The following is a 19,563-nucleotide window of genomic DNA, read 5'->3' as shown; positions in this document are numbered from 1 at the left end:
TAGATGGATGGCAATATTTTACTGTATTTTAATCTATCTTTGTTACTGACATGATGGCAAAATGTATATTTTGTGTTTCTGTTGAAAACCAATAAAAATCTGTTTAAAAAAAAAAAGGAAGGGAAACAGGGAGAAAAGGCTGAGCTGTGCCAAAGGACACAAGAAGTGGGCTGAAAATCAGTGGCAGCAGGTCTGATGGAGGGATGAATCCTCCCCAGAGCCCGGAGCTCAACATTACTGAAGCAGTGTGGGATCATGTTGGCAGAGAACGCAACAAAAGGCAGCCCACATCCAAAGAAGAGCTTTGGGATGTCCTTCAAGAAGCCTGGAGAACTACTAACATCAGAGCAAAAGGGAAGCTCCGTCCTTAAAGACAGAATCAGCTGCAGCAAAGCAAAGCAACACCCCTAAAAATGACCTCAGTTTGGGGTGAACTCTCTGCCTTCTGCTTCATGATGGCTGGGATAAGCTCAAGTCCTTCAGTCCTCCTCTGCGTCTCAGACAGAAAGGACAGATCTCAGAGGTGGAGGTGGGCGGTGTTGGTGCTGCAGCGCTCTGAAACCTGAAGCCCGACGCTCTCCACTTCCCTTCATGTCAGAAAGCTGCATCTTAAAGTGAGACCCTGACATTCAGGAGCAGATGAAGGTGGCTCTGCAGCTCCTTCCAGCAGCAGCGTGCACCCCAGCAAAGTGCTCTGATCCTGCTAAATGATTTTCAGTTTGTGCAATTTCCTGAGTAAATGTGAACGGGTCAGACTGACATGAAGCTGAAAGACGGGAATTTTATCTCAAATTCAGGCGAGTAAATGTCAGCAGCCTCCTCACAGGATGGCGTTCACACTTCAGTCCTCCTGCTAAATGTGAACATTTCCATGTGCAGAGGGGACCGAGGCTCATGAATAACTTAATTACTTTCCTTTAACGTACGGTTGATCAACAAAGTTTCCTTTTTAAATGATCATTTTGATCATTTTCAGCCGTGAAGCTGCTGCAATCTGAGGAAACACGACACTGCAGCGCCGTTTTAAACGCCTTCACACTCCTTCCCCCGCTGGGATGCTGCAGTAGCATCTTTATAGGAGGGAACGTGTTACACTGCAGCCGCACTCTGCAACATCTGCAGCCGCACTCTGCAACATCTGCAGCCGCACTCTGAAACATCTGCAGCCGCACTCTGAAACATCTGCAGCCGCACTCTGAAACATCTGCAGCCGCACTCTGAAACATCTGCAGCCGCACTCTGAAACATCTGCAGCCGCACTCTGCAACATCTGCAGCCGCACTCTGCAACATCTGCAGCCGCACTCTGCAACATCTGCAGCCGCACTCTGCAACATCTGCAGCCGCACTCTGCAACATCTGCACTCTGCAACATCTGCAGCCGCACTCTGCAACATCTGCAGCCGCACTCTGCAACATCTGCACTCTGCAACATCTGCAGCCGCACTCTGAAACATCTGCAGCCGCACTCTGCAACATCTGCAGCTGCACTCTGCAACATCTGCAGCCGCACTCTGCAACATCTGCAGCCGCACTCTGCAACATCTGCAGCCGCACTCTGCAACATCTGCAGCCGCACTCTGCAACATCTGCACTCTGCAACATCTGCAGCTGCACTCTGCAACATCTGCACTCTGCAACATCTGCACTCTGCAACATCTGCAGCCGCACTCTGCAACATCTGCAGCCGCACTCTGCAACATCTGCAGCCGCACTCTGCAACATCTGCAGCTGCACTCTGCACTCTGCAACATCTGCAGCTGCACTCTGCACTCTGCAACATCTGCAGCTGCACTCTGCACTCTGCACCATCTGCAGCTGCACTCTGCACTCTGCAACATCTACACTCTGCAACATCTGCAGCTGCACTCTGCAACATCTGCAGCTGCACTCTGCACTCTGCAACATCTGCAGCTGCACTCTGCAACATCTGCAGCTGCACTCTGCACTCTGCAACATCTGCAGCTGCACTCTGCACTCTGCAACATCTGCAGCTGCACTCTGCAACATCTACACTCTGCAACATCTACACTCTGCAACATCTACACTCTGCAACATCTACACTCTGCAACATCTGCAGCCGCACTCTGCAACATCTGCAGCCGCACTCTGCAACATCTGCAGCCGCACTCTGCAACATCTGCAGCCGCACTCTGCAACATCTGCAAACGCACTCTGCAACATCTGCACTCTGCAACATCTGCAGCCGCACTCTGAAACATCTGCAGCCGCACTCTGAAACATCTGCAGCCGCACTCTGCAACATCTGCAGCCGCACTCTGCAACATCTGCAGCCGCACTCTGCAACATCTGCAGCCGCACTCTGCAACATCTGCACTCTGCAACATCTGCAGCTGCACTCTGCAACATCTGCACTCTGCAACATCTGCACTCTGCAACATCTGCAGCCGCACTCTGCAACATCTGCAGCCGCACTCTGCAACATCTGCAGCCGCACTCTGCAACATCTGCAGCCGCACTCTGCAACATCTGCACTCTGCAACATCTGCAGCCGCACTCTGAAACATCTGCAGCCGCACTCTGAAACATCTGCAGCCGCACTCTGAAACATCTGCAGCCGCACTCTGCAACATCTGCAGCCGCACTCTGCAACATCTGCAGCCGCACTCTGCAACATCTGCAGCCGCACTCTGCAACATCTGCAGCCGCACTCTGCAACATCTGCACTCTGCAACATCTGCAGCTGCACTCTGCAACATCTGCACTCTGCAACATCTGCACTCTGCAACATCTGCACTCTGCAACATCTGCACTCTGCACTCTGCAACATCTGCAGCCGCACTCTGCAACATCTGCAGCCGCACTCTGCAACATCTGCAGCTGCACTCTGCACTCTGCAACATCTGCAGCTGCACTCTGCACTCTGCAACATCTGCAGCTGCACTCTGCACTCTGCAACATCTGCAGCTGCACTCTGCACTCTGCACCATCTGCAGCTGCACTCTGCACTCTGCAACATCTACACTCTGCAACATCTGCAGCTGCACTCTGCACTCTGCAACATCTGCAGCTGCACTCTGCAACATCTGCAGCTGCACTCTGCACTCTGCAACATCTGCAGCTGCACTCTGCAACATCTGCAGCTGCACTCTGCACTCTGCAACATCTGCAGCTGCACTCTGCACTCTGCAACATCTGCAGCTGCACTCTGCAACATCTACACTCTGCAACATCTACACTCTGCAACATCTACACTCTGCAACATCTACACTCTGCAACATCTACACTCTGCAACATCTACACTCTGCAACATCTACACTCTGCAACATCTACACTCTGCAACATCTGCATCTGCACTCTACACTCTGCAACATCTGCATCTGCACTCTGCAACATCTACACTCTGCAACATCTGCAGCCGCACTCTGCAACATCTGCATCTGCATTTAAGACGAACTGTGGACTTTGGTAAACAAATCTTTACGTGACACAAGAAGCATTGGTCACGTGAACCATTTCCAGACTGTCGCTCTGCTCTTATAAAATCCTGATTTTATAACCACAGCCTCATCTCACAAAAATCTAAATAAGGTCCAGTGAAGTGGCCCAGTTGACTGTTGGACTTCACTGATCCCTGAAGAAGGTTTATGATCGACATAAACAACTGAAATAAAACTACAAACAGCTGCTGCAGCAGGTTATAAACCCGCCGCTACGAAGTCGATGCACATTAAACTCCCACCAGTCCCGGCATGTGGGAAAAGGCCTAAAGGGAGAAACTTAAAGTCAACCAACCAATCAGAATTGGACAGGAAGCAGAAGCATCCTCAGCACCTCTTCTGGTTTAACCTGAAACGCACCAACATTCAGCATCTTTGTTCAGAAAACGTTTTCAACCATTTAACTTTAAAAAAAGGCTCCCGCTTGACTGAAGCTTTGCAAACCATTTGATCTGAAACATTCAAAGAAATTATCCCACAAAGTCTTAATTTAATTCAAAATGTTTCATGCTTCCGCATCAAAGTCGTCCACTCCATTTCAGCTGCTTTGATTCTGTAATTCTTCTGTTGCACAGCGGCACTCTGAGGCTAATCTGCATTTAGCAGTTTCTTCCATCCGAGTGGAAAACACACAGGTACCGAAGCCTTTAGCACGCCAGCGTCGTCCCGTTCCAGGACCGCAAAACACCCGTCTGATGTTGAAACTCACCCGAGCAAACATCCGACTGGGAGAAAAGGTAAATCCTGCCGAGAGAGCTGAAAAGCAGCAGCACAACAAGCACGCGGCTGAGATAAAAGCTTACCCCGACTGCAAAGATGCGTCAGGCCGAGGAAACAGAGGGAGGCGCGTCTCCTTTGAAGTTATATTCAGGCCGAAATCCTTCTTTGCAGAACAAACCGTCTTCTACTCTGAATGCAAATCACAGCCTACAACTGAGGGATGGAGCGTCCAAAGAGCCCAGGAAGCTCTGCATATGCATCAAAACAGCACCGCCGCCCGATACGACTTTGATTCCGACTTGCATTGCAAACACCGGCGTTCCACCTGGGACACAGGTGCATGCTGGGCGACGGGTTTCCGATCGGATTTAACTTTGAAGATCTGAACCAACAAAAAGCCTTTTTTTGCTGCAGGTGGCACACATCCAATTAAACCACTTTCAGGCCGACTGTGAGGCAGCTGCAACACAGGAAGTGTGACGGAAGTAGCCTTTAAGGTGGAGCAGATGAGTCGGCTGGACATATTACCCTTTTTTTAAATCAAATCTATGTTTAAATAAAGCCATGTTCCTGATTACAGGTGGTGATTTGTTTCCTTTTAGGACTTGGATGCATCAGAATCAAGAAGCAGTCTGTTGATTTCATGTGGTGTAATGCATCATCTTTATGACACCAGATTTATTTAAGGTAAACACAAGAAACTTGTGCTAAAGAAAGTGAATAATTCCCTATAATCTCTATAATATAGATCAGTGAGCAGTGCTGACCAACATGTGATTGGGGTCATCAGGTGGGAACCTCCTTTCATCAGTGTTTCGTCTAGTTGGGCCCACGACACCTCCAGGAGGCTAGACAGTGGCTGTGTTCAAAACCGCATACTTAATCGATCAGACAGTAGGCAGAGCGTTTACCCACAATGCATTTCGCTCCTGCCCGAGCCGAAATCAGCCGGCCTGAAGCTGATTTCCCTTAAGCTCTAAACTCTGTAAACTTTAGCAACATTTGAAACATTTTCAGGAGAGAAAGTAGTCGTTTAGATCCCCAACGTGTTGAAAACCTGAAAAAATACCGGCTGTTTACCATTTTGTTCCCACGAATTCGGCGCTACTAAAGCTAGCCGCAGTGAGCAACGCACTTCCGGTAATTTTCACAAAATAAAATACCCGTTGCCTTTTATCATAGGGAAAGCCATTACCATACAATTGGTGCTTTTGTTTTGAAAACAGGAAGTGAACCTACCCTCGTTGTAGCTAGCTTGAAACTGCCGTTTTGACAGGAAATGACGATCGGCGACGTCACATTACGTTGCATCTTGGGTAGTTTGAGTATGAGTAGTAACCTCATGATGCATACCCAACATTTCGGAGAATCTAGTATGCATCCGGGAACTTCTCGCTTACTCAAACTCGCTTACTTACTCAAAAAGTTAGTAGGAGTAGTAGGAGAAGTATGCGGTTTCGAACACAGCCGGTGATCACTGGCGTACCAGAGTCCAGCCCAGCCATCACTGCTCCTCACACCACAACAACCATCTTTTTTTTTTTTTTCCATAACCATAATCTACCCCAGCCTCTCACCAATTGCCCACCAGTCACAGCGGGGTGGGGATACAAACTCTGGTTCGGGTAGGGGGTAATGAAAGTATAGAGGGTGCCAGAGGTGGAGGCAGGACAAGACACACTAGCAGATTCAGCAGACAAACTCACCTAAACAGTCCAACAGTCACTAAAAATGCCAGCAAAAACAAGGCCATACAACTCACTCAAAATGGCCGCCTGGTTTCAAAAGGCTCACATGGGCCACATTCTCCACTTAAATATCTTGAACTTCTTCTTTGCTTCTTCCAAGAGTCTGTTTACCCTAAGTGCTCCCCCTGCTGGGCCCCCAGCTGCTATTGCTTCTTCTAATCCAAATCCACTGACTGGACTTTACTGCCTCATCTGACACTTCCTTCACTATTTTCCTCACACTCTGTCCACTTACACCCAGCTCCCTCAACAATGAGACAACAGACTTTGCAACAAATCCTCTACATCCTACTTCCACTGGACAGATTCTAACCTTCCATCCTCGCTGCTCTGCTTCTGCCTCCAACTCCACATACCTAATCTTTTTCCTTTCATATGCTTCTGCTACTAATTCCTCCCAAGGAACAGTCAGCTCGATGAAATAGACTCTCATTCTACTCCTAGACCACAAAACTATATCAGGCCTTAGATTTGTAGAGGCTATCTCCTGGGGAACAACAAGCTTATTTCCTAAATCTACCTGCGTCTCCCAATCACAAGCATCCTTATTGTCTTTTTAACTTTCTCCCCCTCTTGAACAAACTGAATTATAGTTGCTATTATCTTCAGCTTAGACCCTACTAAGTTCACCTGCCTTCGTTTATCTTCAATACCTGCAGCTAAGCTTCTTAATACTTGGTCATGTCGCCATGTATACGGGCCTTGTGACAGACTAACCTTACAACCTGACAAAATATGCCTTAGAGTTGCAGTACAGTCTGTTGATTTCATGTGGTCAAATCCACCATCTTTTCAACTTTATGACACCAGAAGGTAAAGGCGAGTCCATCTTAAGTCCCATAAGTCACTAAATTTACATCAGAAGGTCTTAAACGGGGGTCTTAGATGCAGTTTAAGGCATCGACAGGCAACAGAAAGTCAACCAAATGAGATTAAAATGTGATCGATTCTGCAAATCTGCCTTCGGAGTATACACACCTGACATATCACACTGTGACTTATTGGACAAAAAGAAAGAAACGGAAAGACATCAGCAATGATCTGAGGGGAGCAGCTGTTGCTGCCCATCGGTCTGGGGAGGGTTAGAAGGCCGTTTACATCATGCTACAGAGAGAGAGAGAGATTAGTCAAAAGTGGAAAACATTCAGGGCAGCTGTCAGTCCTCCCAGCAGTGCACGTCCAAGCAAGGTCACCCCAAGGTCAGACTGTGCGAAGCTCAGAGAAAATGGAGACGATATACGTAAAACATCAATATAAATCAACTCCAGAAGCCTCCAAATGTGGGATTATTTTGTCCAGTCGTGGGTTTGAAGTTGCTGTCAAAGTGCTGGTATGATCATAACATTGCGTTTCTTGTATATTTGACTTGCTGATTGTAGAACAAGGGTTGTGATTGGTCGACTAACAACATCATTTCCAGAATCACTTTCCCGGTTTAGCTCCTTCCTCTCAGAACAACAACGCCGCCATTTTTGAAAGAGTTTACTGTGTGCCGGTCAACATTTGGTCAAAATTATTTGCATTTCAACATCAACAAGCTCCAACTCCAACAACAGTCTTTCTCTCTCGGTCGCCATCGTTCACTGTGAGGAGTGGAACAGAGCCTGAAGGTGAACAACCAATCAACCACTTTCACCATAGACGGCGCCATATTGGGTCGTCTAACGTAGCGCCGCCAACTGATCGGGAGGTGAACTGCCTTGGGTATCTGACATCCCGACGGAGAACTTCGAACAGGGTGCTTGCTCTTTTTTCAAATTAAAATTCCAGACTTTTTTAACACTGATACTTTTTCTTTCCCCCAAAATGTTAATTTTAATTAAAAATTTAATTTTTATAGGCTAGTATTCAATGAACAAATGCATCATTCACAGTAAATTATGCTTTTACAGATGAAAACGTTTCAAAACATGAAAGTCACAAGTACATGTCAATAGACCTCAGCAGTGACGTTACGAAAATGTGCCAGACTAGGCACAAAATTCAAGACTTTTCAAGGTCTGGAAAACAGTGCTTCAAAATTCCATACTTATTAAGACTTTCGAGACTTGCGCAAGCACCCTGTTCGAAAGGACGGAGAAGCATACTGAGGCCTTAACCCCCCCAGTGAGGCCTGGTTCTGCCCCGGGGGTCTCCTCCAAGTTGGACGTGCCCGGAAACCCTCCGAAGGGAGGCGACCAGGAGGCACCCTAACCAGATGAACCGCCTCAGCCGACTCCTTTAACTGTGGAGGAGCAGCGCTCCGTTTCCATTTGAGAACCGTGACCCACGTCTCCCTGCCGTTTAAGATTTGAAGTAAGATAAGTAAGATAGTAAGATCACCAAGTAAGATTTGAAAATGGAAACTCGAGGCCCAACTGACTGCGTCGTACTCTGGCTTCGACATTTAATTCAACTTACTTTATATTAGGGCTGGGCGAGTTAACGCGATAATAACGAGTTAACCTGTTAATTATTTAACGCCGATAAATATTTTATCGTGCATTAACGCAGGTTTTATTATTGTAAAAGTCTGTTGCTTTCTGCTGTGGATCCACCAAACATGGAGACGGGTACAGAACTTTTACTCGGCCATTTTCATTTTAAATTGTGAAGCTCACGGAGCTAACCGGCGCTACTTCCTGTTTTACTCGTTTCAACATAAAAACATGTATTTCAAATTTTTTTAAAACCTCCTGCATTTACAGCCAAGTTGAATTGTCTTCTCAGCGTAGTAGTTCCAGTCTAAAATATCACTTAAAGGCAAAACACACAACTGATACCAGCAAGTCATTCAAGGAAACAGACAGTGGAGCGAGGCTTCTACATAAAAACTACAGAAAGATGCTGATGTTAAAAGTGTGTTTGCACAACAAATGTTATGGCACTTTCATTCATATGGCAGCACATTTAAAATAAAACTAAATGCTAAAAGCTATACACTACTTTTGAATTCATTTTTGGATTTTGCGTACAAATGCGATTAATCGTGATTAATCAGGGAAATCATGTGATTAATTAGATTAAACATTTTAATCGTTGCCCAGCCCTAGTTTATATCATTCCCATCGTTTCTTGTTTTTATCATTTGCATCTCCACTGGTTTTCATGCTGTCACGACAACCTGATTTCAGTCGTCAGGCGTCCGTCTGTCGTGTTTCAGACGGCGTTGCTTCGGCTGCGGGTTACACGGTTCTTTAGGACCGGAAGTACACGAGGGTCTCGGCACCAGAACAGTAAAGTATCCCTCTCAGCAGGGGGGGGGCTTCCATAAATCCACATATCTATATCTGCTTACCCGGCTGCTCACTCAGCCTGTGAGAGCAGCAGCAGCAGCAGAGTGACGGCAGCAGCGGCGGCGGCGGGTTTGTCCTACATAATGACTTAATTGAGGTGGTTAACACTTTAGGATAATGAGAGCCTCTAGACCTCAGCAGACCCAGGAGTGAGAGCCGGGAAACGGAGCCCACACACACAAACAGAAAACCAGCTTCAGTTATAAATAACGGCTCTTAATGCTGCCGACTCAGCGCGGGTCGTCGGTACGACTCCACCACTTAAGCTGCTTTGATCTGTCCCACGCACACGAACGCATTCCCACTGAGCAGCAGTCGCCTTCACCTGCTCGTTCGACTTTAGCGCACGCAACAAAACCTTCCGACTGTTCGGCCATCGAGTCGAGGGGGCAAAGATTACCCGTTGTCTTTTAGCTCCGTTCAAATCCAGACTGAAAACATCTCTTTTCCCTGGCCTTCCACCAGCTGAAATGGAGTTTACCTTGGCTTGCTATTTTTATTGTTATTTTTTTTATCTCAAATTCTATTTTTATCTGTGATGAAGTTAGTCTTATTGCTATTTTATTGATGACCCTCTTAATATATGTGATGCAGTTGCTGTTGTGAAGCACTTTGGTCAGCTGAAGTTGTTTGAACTTCCTGCTATATAAATAAACTTTGAATAGAATTGAATTACCAGAACCGAATCAGAACCGTAAAGAGGTTCTCATCCGGAGCTTCCAGAGCGACGGCAAAGGTGTCAGAAGCTCGACCCAAACTACGGTGTTTATTTCAAACTGTTGGTCAACAGAATTTGATTCTCAGTTCAGGTGAAATTAGATGAGAAAGACAAATTTACAGTTGACGCGTTGCAGCCGACCCGTGACGTCAAAATGACGTTTCAGGCCTGGCGCTTTGCCTTGGAAAGACTTTCTGTAACTTGGCTGCACCGAGAACGACAAACCGGATGGACCAATCAGAGACCAGGCTCAGTCAGGAGGTGCGTTTGTACAGGCAGCTGTACGAAACTGCAGGGAAACAGCACAGGGAGCAACGTAAACTCCCAAACCTCAAGGACAGAGATGGGCAGAACTTTGGGGAAAGAGGGAGAGTTCTGTAAGAATGTGTGGAAGAAGCTACGGGACAGATACGTGAAGGAAAGAAGAGGGCAGAGACTCCAAGTGGGGATGCCGGGGGCTTCAGACCTTCACCTCTATTGGCAGAATTATCTTACTCACGAACTTCGTGAAACACAGAAACACACAAAGCATTTCATCTTCCAGATACTGCAGCAGCATCATGGATGACAGTGTTCCTGCTTCCTGTTTTCTTCGTTGTAGAGTAGCAGTAACCTTCACGTAGCTGCAACACAGGAAGTGTGACGGAAGTGGAAAGTAGCCTTTAAGGTGGATCAGGTGAGAGTCGGCTGGACAAATGACCCTTTTTTAATCAAATCTATGTTCAAATAAAGCCATGTTCCTGAATGAGTCACTGTCTCTAGAAACTAAAGACCGAGTCCGGAACGCGGCAACCATGCTAGAGGCTTAACAGAGCAGCTGACACCTGGTGCTCAAAACCGATTGGTTCCCGGCTCTCCTGACGGCTGGAAAAAGGGAAAATAAAGACAGAAAACATCCATCTGCTGGTCTGCTGTGCACCCGTCCGCATCATCAACATATTCAAACAAACTCAAACGTTCGGCCCTCTTTAGCCCGCCGGGGATCGATGCTGAAGGCGTCACATTACCGCTAATGGAATCAGCGCTTTACCACTGGGAGTAATTACAGGGCAGACGGGAGGCCTGCAGGGACGCAGCCTCCTCCGACTGCAGCAAAGCGACAGCATCCAGACGCATCAGCAGTCTGAAACTCCGGAGCATAATGAGCCTGTTCACAGGGAGGGATTCTGGGCTCCAGATTCTCATTCATCATCCGACGCGTCTCCGCGGCCGAGTGGGATTTAAGGAGTGAAACGTTCAGCGAGCGGCAGCTGATACCTGCCAGAGCAGCCGCTGGAGGAGAGGGAAGAAGAGGGCACGCAAAGTCCCGCGTTCCCAAAATAGAAACAGACGCGCCGGCGCACACACAGAGGCGATCCGAGGCCGGGTATCATTCCTTTATTGGTGCAACGCTCCACCGGGCACGAGTCTGAGATTAAAGGCTCTGAAGCCAGGACGGAGGATGAGTTAACGATGTTTCAGACTTTTAAGCATCATAACTAGGGCTGGGCGAGTTAACTCGTTATTATCTCGTTAACTTGTTAATTATTTAACGCCGATACATATTTTAGCGCGCATTAAAGGGATAGTTCGCCTCTTTTGACATGAAGCTGTACGACATCCCATACTAGTAATATTATTTATGAACATCTTCTTACCCCCCGCTGCGTCCTGTGAGCAGAGTTCCAGCCTCGTTTTGGTGTTGATGAAGCTAGTGCGGCTAGTTGGTTGGGGTTTCACAAATAAAGCGTTTTGCTTCTGAAAAGAATATGCATTCAAAAGAGTAATACATTTGCATCACAAAATCGTATCTTCCGAAAAAGTTACACCTCACAATCGCTTGGCACTAGGTTGCAGCATCAATGCGCGCTGCCGCCTGCCGACAGCTGCGCCTGTTTCTCGGTGTTTACTGCTCGGAAAGTTAACGTAATCATGTCTGACTACGACACCGATGATGAAGACATCCCTTTTACCACAGAGCTAAAGGGATATCTTTATGAACCAGAATATACAGATGCCGAACTTCACCAGATGGAGTTAGAACGGGCAGAGAGAGAGAGGAGGGACAGAGAAGTGGTCCCAGCTGAAGTTGGAGCCACAGCTGCAGCTGTGAGACACAGGGTGACCCACAAATGGTGGTGCACTTGTTTGAAGCGCCCAGTAATGCCAACGGAGGTGGAGAGCTACTGCTGCCACGAATGGGAACTCATCATGCCACAGATGCAAGACCTTTCAATTGATGAAGATGCCAGTCTACCAGCTTCTGTCTGCATCACAAATCATAAAGACTGCCCCGCAATCCTGAATGCTGGACCTTTTTGCACGTTCCCAAAATTAACTGGAAGAAGCGACCCAGGCCAGCTCTCCACCTTCGTTGGCGTTACTGGGCGCTTCGAACAAGTGCCTGCTCAACCCACTACGCCACAGACCACCCCTGTTTTATTATATATTTTATTATTGTAAAAGTCTGATGCGCACAGGCTTTTATTTTGTAAAAGTCTGCTGCTGTCTGCTGTGGAACAGGAAAAGAAAGTAATCGGCGGATCCACCAAACATGGAGAAGGGTACGGAACTTTTACTCGGCCATTTTCATTTTAAAGTTCTTCCAGACGGCGGAGTCGACAGAACCAAAGTCATCTGTAAACACTGCCACGTTGAATTGTCTTCTCAGCGTAGTAGTTCCAGTCTAAAATATCACTTAAAGGCAAAACACACAACTGATAGCAGCAAGTCATTCAAGGAAACAGACAGTGGAGCGAGGCTTCTACATAAAAACTACAGAAAGATGCTGATGTTAAAAGTGTGTTTGCACAACAAATGTTATGGCACTTTCATTCATATGGCAGCACATTTAAAATAAAGCTAAATGCTAAAAGCTACACACTACTTTTGGATTTTGCATACAAATGCAATTAATCGTGATTAATCAGGGAAATCAAGTGATTAATTAGATTAAACATTTTAATCGTTGCCCAGCCATAATCATAACACTGCCACAGATAGTGGGGACATTTCTCAAAGAGAAAGAAACCTCCTGCCACACAGAACTCCAGGAGAGAACGACGTTCCCAAGGCTGCTTTCTGTGCTGCTCAGAGATAAAAAAGCCTGAAAAATCCTGGATTTTTCACTGAAGTGTCTCATTTTTCACAGGAAGTGTCCGCCAACTATTCAGCGCCACAACAACTCAACCCCGAGCTCAAATAACTGCTTATAGTTCCGTCACATTCTTCATCGTTTGGGCTTTCGCATCTATAAAAGATGCTGAAAGGCCTTCGACTTTGATTCCCAGTGCACGGGTAAAGGAAATGAAATGAGTCTGAGCCACAGAGGAACATTTTCCACCAAAAGTCAGAACCTTAAAATGTGAGATTTTACAAAAATAAGAACATTTAAGCAGCAGCTTTTTATCTCACAAAGTGGCAGAAAGTTTTTACCAATACAAATGTCATCAAAACTCTTCAAAGATTCAGTCCAGTTCAAGCCAATTCCAATCGAATCCAAAGCAAAGCTCAGCGTTTCTGAACATGTTTTAGTTGCATCACGTCATGCAAACCAGCCGCAGGTCACAGACGTCACAGTTTCACCGACATGATGCACGATTCTGCCGGTTTTTTGGCCCAGAAAGAGACTTTATTGGGATTCTGCTGCCTTTTAAGCCCCCTGGAGTGAAACTGCCGTCTCTTCAGAGCGAGCAGAACAACCGTCTGTTTGTAAAGGTGCTCACGAATTTCTAATTCTGATGCTGTCACGCCTGCAGCCTGCAGCCTTTTTATGCCACTTTTTAATTACCCGCATTGCTCAATTGGAAACTCTGTTTAAGTATGAAGTATAAAGAAAGGATAAGAAAGGCCCATTTCAGGTAGTAAACCACCAGAACAATTATCAGAACAGGAAACCTCCTCTAAGGCTGAGAGAAAACCCTGGATAGAGATCAACATCGAGGGTTAAATCCTTTATAAATTTGTGTCGGTACAATAAAGCCGCACTTTATTCCTTCGTATGAACCGAGGCTCGACGCTTTTCTTGTTCCAGAAGAAAAGAAGCTGAACTCTGACGCAGTTAAAGAGGATGAAAAAGCACTCTGGTGTCTTCCGTTTAAAGCGACCCATTTGTCAGATTTCCCCTGAGAACAGCGTGGCTGCCCCCCCGCAGCGTTTATCCAGCCTCACCGAGGCCGGGACACACCTCCCAGAAAGCCATTACACTGCAGCCGTGAGCTGTAAACCAGGGTGTGTCGGGCTGAAGGCCGACGCCACGCTCACCCGATGATTTAACGTGCGCGTTGCTCCACACGGGAGGAGTTAAAACTGGCTTCTGTGGATCGATGTTTCAGCTTTAGGACCAGTTGTTTGGCCTGTTGGTTCCCCAGATGTGTGCAGATGTGGCCGAGTCTAACCCCCGCAGCGAGGACTTTCTGATGGGAAGATTCATAATCTACAACTTAGTGCCGTTAGAGTTAAAGAAGTCATGAAGCACAGATCATTGCACGCCCTGTTTGGGGAAACACCTACGGAACAAACGTGTTTAATACGTACGATTTTGTTTCGTATAGGGCTTTGCGAGTTAACTCGTTAAATATTTAACGCAGATAAATATTTTATCGCGCATTAACGCAGGTTTTATTTATTTTTATTTTAAAAAATATTTATTTTTGGGGGCTTTTGTGCCTTTAATGGATAGGAGAGTTCAGAGAGACAGGAAGCAGGGGGCAGAGAGAGAGGGGGAACAACACGCAGCACAGGGCGAGCTCTCCCATGACTTCTCCGGGCACCTGCAGCCGTAGCATCGGTTGGGACGGTGGTGAATAACTCCACATATGTTACCAAAGAGCATTAACCCCCCCCCCCCCAAACAATTCTACTTCTCACGATTTATGCTGATTTGCGAGGTCAAAGGTCACCGAATTGAGGAAGCCCCAGAAGTGACGCGGGAGGAGCTTCTGACCTGCACTCGGCCGCCTTTTCAGCACAGTTATGTAAATGTGGCTCCTGAAGCTGCGAGTTACGTCTTCAAACAACCCGACCGAAGCAAGTTCAACAAAAGGGAAGCTCGGAGGTCACGTCTTTATTGAAAAAAATATATATATATATATATATATTTAAATAATTATTTTTGGATGTGAAAACCATGTCTGTGTTCGAAACTGCATACTTCTCCTACTACTCATACTAACTTTTTGAGTAAGTATGCGAGTTTGAGTAAGCGAGAAGTTCCCGGATGCATACTAGATTCTCTGAAATGTTGGGTATGCATCATGAGGTTACTACTCATACTCAAACTACCCAAGATGCAACGTAACGTGACGTCGCCGATCGTCATTTCCTGTCAAAACGGCAGTTTCAAGCTAGCTACAACGAGGGTAGGTTCACTTCCTGTTTTCAAAACAAAAGCACCAATTGTATGGTAATGGCTTTCCCTATGATAAAAGGCAACGGGTATTTTATTTTGTGAAAATAACCGGAAGTGCGTTGCTCACTGCGGCTAGCTTTAGTAGCGCCCAATTCGTGGGAACAAAATTGCGTAGCGGCCGCTCAGGCTTTGATGCTGCTAAGCATCAGAGAGGAAATATAAAGCTGATTAAATAACGTCACACTTTCACTGACACGAACCACAGTTGAGCCGAGCTTTTCCAAAACACCAGGCTGTACGTCTTCGGTTTCTGACAGAAGTCTATAAAATATTAAAAAAGGAGGAAACTCTCATGCTGGGGGGCAGAAAAACCAAGCTATTAAGGGACCTTCATGTCCAGTTAGCTCCTGATAATAAACAACCGACTGAGATTTTTCACTTAAATAACCCAAGGTGCACATCTGTGACTGGTCGCTATAGATCAAAACCAGCAACCCTCGGATTAGCTCCATCACCTGAGCCACAAAAACAGAAATTAGCGTCAAACAGAGAATAAAAAGCTAAGACACAACAAGTGAATGCTAATAAACAAGCCCGCTATGTGCCAAAATCTAATAAATACCAAAATCCCACCTTGGTTTTTACCTCCAAAAGCATTCAGCGGTGTTTATCTTGTGCACTCAGACACCGTAGGGTTTATGAGTCACGACATTGATTATAAAAAATGTTTTAATCTTGAAACTCGTCAAAAATATGTGTTTTTCAGCTCAAGTTTTGGCTTTCAAACCTTTTTTTGGTTATAAAATATCGAAAGTTTTCTCCATTTTGAATTAAAACAGGGTTTACTATTTGAAAAAAAAAAAAAAAAAACGGTCATCAGATTATCTAAATATAAAAAGGATGCACGCCGATTTCCTAAAGCTAACAAAGAAGAAAAAGCTGACGCAAACACTGACATGAACAGTTATTAAAAAAAATACATAAAAACAGGCGGTCAATCCCTTTATTTATCTAAATATAAAAAGGTAGAATCAGACACTATAGCATGCGTTGTCTTATAGGTAAAGTATTGGTAAAATTTTGGCTTTTAAACCTTGTTTTGGTTATAAAATATCTCCATTTTGACTTAAAACAGGTTTTACCATTTGAAAAAAATGGTCATCAGATTATCCAACGCTATCAACTTTTTGATATCGTGGCGTTTTAATAATAAAATCATGAATTAGTCGATTTACTAAAGCTAACAAAGAAGAAAACGCTGATATGAACATTTATAAAAAAATATATAACAGGCGGTCAATCACTTTACTGATCTAAATATAAAAAGGTAGAATCAGACACTACAGCATGCGTTGTCTTATGGGTTTTATTGGTAAAATTTTGGCTTTTAAACCTTGCTTTGGTTATAAAATATCGAAAGTTTTCTCTATTTTGACTTTTACTATTTAAAAAAAACGGTCATCAGATTATCCAACGCTATCAGCTTTTTAAATATGTTGGTGTTTTAATAATAAAATCACGAATTAGTCGAAGTACTTATTGCGATACAAGTGACACTTTCAAATCCCACACTCAACCTGTGATCCTGAACGCACCACAGCACTTTTTTTTCAAACTTAAATCCTGTTGTTATAATTAGCCCAAAATCAGTGACTTTAAAAGCGTCACATATACATTCAACATATGGTTTATTTCAACGGGACGGCCGCGCACACACCCACCGTCACTGTCACACGCTCACGCACATCTTACCGGCTGGCATTGTGGTGCTTAAGGTACCCGCAGTCCGTCTGTGTGCCGAGCAGCGAGATCGATCCGCGGCTCGTCAGTTAGCCTCCATGTAGCCGCTCCGCTTCACCTGTAAACACCAAAAAAAAAAAAAAATCACCTGTTTCTGGCCGGTTTAACGCGAGAACACGGCGGCAGACAGTTTTCATTCACGGGCTAAAAGCTGTCCGCTGTGACACCAAGCAAACAACCCTGAAAAATAAAAACACACCGACCTGTCCGGGAGGATTTAGCCGAGAAGCTAACGACTAACGTCCCTAACGGCTGTAACGGCTGAGGGTCAACGGACAGCCCTAACGGCTGAGGGTCAACGGACAAAACGTACATTAATGACACATACCTGTGGGGCAAACAGCAGCGGGGGAAGCATTAACTCCTACACATTACTACACTGTTTCCTGCTTTACGGTGACAGACAAACACGGAAGTGTGTGCTGCGGCAGATCCAAAAAAGAAAAAAACACCCCCCCGCCCCGGTTCAACATATGCTGCCGGAGAAGGGCGACAACCGGCCGGGGACGCCGCTAATTATAGCCGCCTGCGGCAAGGTGCGCCCTCACCTCCAGTGGCAAAATGTATGCCTATAAGTTTAATGTATGCCTATAAGTTTAATGTATGCCTATAAGTTTAATGTATGCCTGTAAGTTAATGTATGCCTATAAGTTTAATGTTTGCCTATAAGTTTAATGTATGCCTATAAGTTTAATGTATGCCTGTAAGTTAATGTATGCCTATAAGTTTAATGTTTGCCTATAAGTTTAATGTATGCCTGTAAGTTAATGTATGCCTATAAGTTTATGTATTCCTATAAGTTTATGTATGCCTATAAGTTTAATGTATGCATAAGTTTATGTATGCCTATAAGTTTAATGTATGCCTATAAGTTTATGTATGCCTATAAGTTTAAAGTTTGCCTATAAGTTTATGTATGCCTATAAGTTTAATGTTTGCCTATAAGTTTAATGTATGCCTATAAGTTTAATGTATGCCTATAAGTTTAATGTTTGCCTATAAGTTTAATGTTTGCCTATAAGTTTAATGTATGCCTATAAGTTTAATGTTTGACTATAAGTTTAATGTATGCCTATAAGTTTAATGTATGCCTATAAGTTTAATGTTTGCCTATAAGTTTAATGTTTGCCTATAAGTTTAATGTATGCCTGTAAGTTTAATGTATGCCTGTAAGTTTAATGTATGCCTATAAGTTTAATGTATGCCTATAAGTTTAATGTTTGCCTATAAGTTTAATGTTTGCCTATAAGTTTAATGTATGCCTATAAGTTTATGTATGCCTATAAGTTTAATGTATGCCTATAAGTTTAATGTTTGCCTATAAGTTTAATGTATGCCTATAAGTTTAATGTTTGCCTATAAGTTTAATGTATGCCTATAAGTTTAATGTATGCCTATAAGTTTAATGTATGCCTATAAGTTTATGTATGCCTATAAGTTTAATGTTTACCTCCAAAAAATTACTGTCAATGTGTCACCTGCAACTCCAGGTTTCATGTTACAAAATTAAATTACACAAGAGGCAAAGAGTTGAGTGAAATAAGACCCCGCTGACCCCTGAGATGTAACATTTATCAGACAGCCAGAGGCAAATAAGTGGCTTTTTTATCTTTAAAAAAGAAAGAAAAGATCAGGTTCACTAAAAATCTAATTACAACATTTGTCCAAATGTAAAAAGTAGTGATTATTTCTGTGCCAAAGTGTCAAAACTCATCATTAAATGCTCTTAAATGTGAATATTTGCTTCTTTTCATGACGGTGAAATAAATCATTTGGTTTTCTGTCATCTTCAAACAGTCTTTTTGCATTTTAAAGTGGCTTTAACCTGTAACATTTTAGTTTAAAGTACTTTCTCCCCAGCAGACAGACATTTATCAGACAGCCAGAGTCAAATAAGTGGCTTCTTTATCTTTAAAAAAGAAAAAAAAAGATCAGGTTCACTAAATATTTAATTAAAACATTTGTCTAAATGTAACAAGTACTGATTATTTCTGTGCCAAAGTGTCCAAACTCATCATTAAATGCTCTTAAATGTGAATATTTGCTTCTTTCCTAAGGTTTTCTATCATCTCCAAACAGTCTTTTTTGTGGCTTTAACCTGAAACATTTACAGTTTAAAGTACTTTTCTCTCCAGCGGACAGACTTAAAGTGTTTCTTTTTCACTCATCTTCAGATAGAATATGCACTATATATCACAACTAACTGTACGAGACGGACTACAAAAAGCAATTTAGATTCTTAATTAGCTTGTTTTAACTGTGTTGATGAAGAAAAATGAAGACGATGGCAGAAGAAGCTCCTTTCATCAGCATTTGGAGAATCCAACCAGCCCTGATGGCTGCCACATAGTTCATTTTAGGTCATTTAACTCAGTTAAGAACCTTAATCAGACTATCTTAGGGTATCCTGTGTCTTTAAATGATTGAGGCACCATCACATTCTCACATCACAATGTGCTTCTGAATCATTCAGGCAGGAAAAAGGCTCCTAACTCAAGGGATGAACCAGTGTT

At 44.3% G+C, this 19,563-nt stretch overlaps 1 protein-coding gene across 2 annotated transcripts in view; it reads right to left on the bottom strand.

Moving 5' to 3' along the window:
* efr3a (EFR3 homolog A (S. cerevisiae)) overlaps nt 1-17,492 on the bottom strand; it is a 158,354-nt gene extending 140,862 nt beyond the window's left edge. The window contains exons 1-2 of one of the 2 annotated variants that reach the window (XM_075482695.1): nt 17,379-17,492; nt 17,003-17,108 (exon numbers count right to left, since the gene is read on the bottom strand). In XM_075482695.1, the coding sequence (XP_075338810.1) occupies nt 17,003-17,012 (10 nt within the window). In that variant the 5' untranslated portion in view covers nt 17,013-17,108; nt 17,379-17,492. Of the gene's footprint in view, nt 1-4,169; nt 4,190-17,002; nt 17,109-17,378 lie in introns of those variants that run through there. The other variant, XM_075482696.1, reaches the window with a different exon arrangement.
* Between the last annotated feature and the right edge of the window lie 2,071 nt (nt 17,493-19,563).

Source organism: Odontesthes bonariensis, chromosome 14, assembly GCF_027942865.1.
Source record: "Odontesthes bonariensis isolate fOdoBon6 chromosome 14, fOdoBon6.hap1, whole genome shotgun sequence".
In the NCBI taxonomy this organism is placed as follows: domain Eukaryota; kingdom Metazoa; phylum Chordata; class Actinopteri; order Atheriniformes; family Atherinopsidae; genus Odontesthes; species Odontesthes bonariensis.
This window is presented reverse-complemented; position numbering and strand designations above follow the sequence as displayed.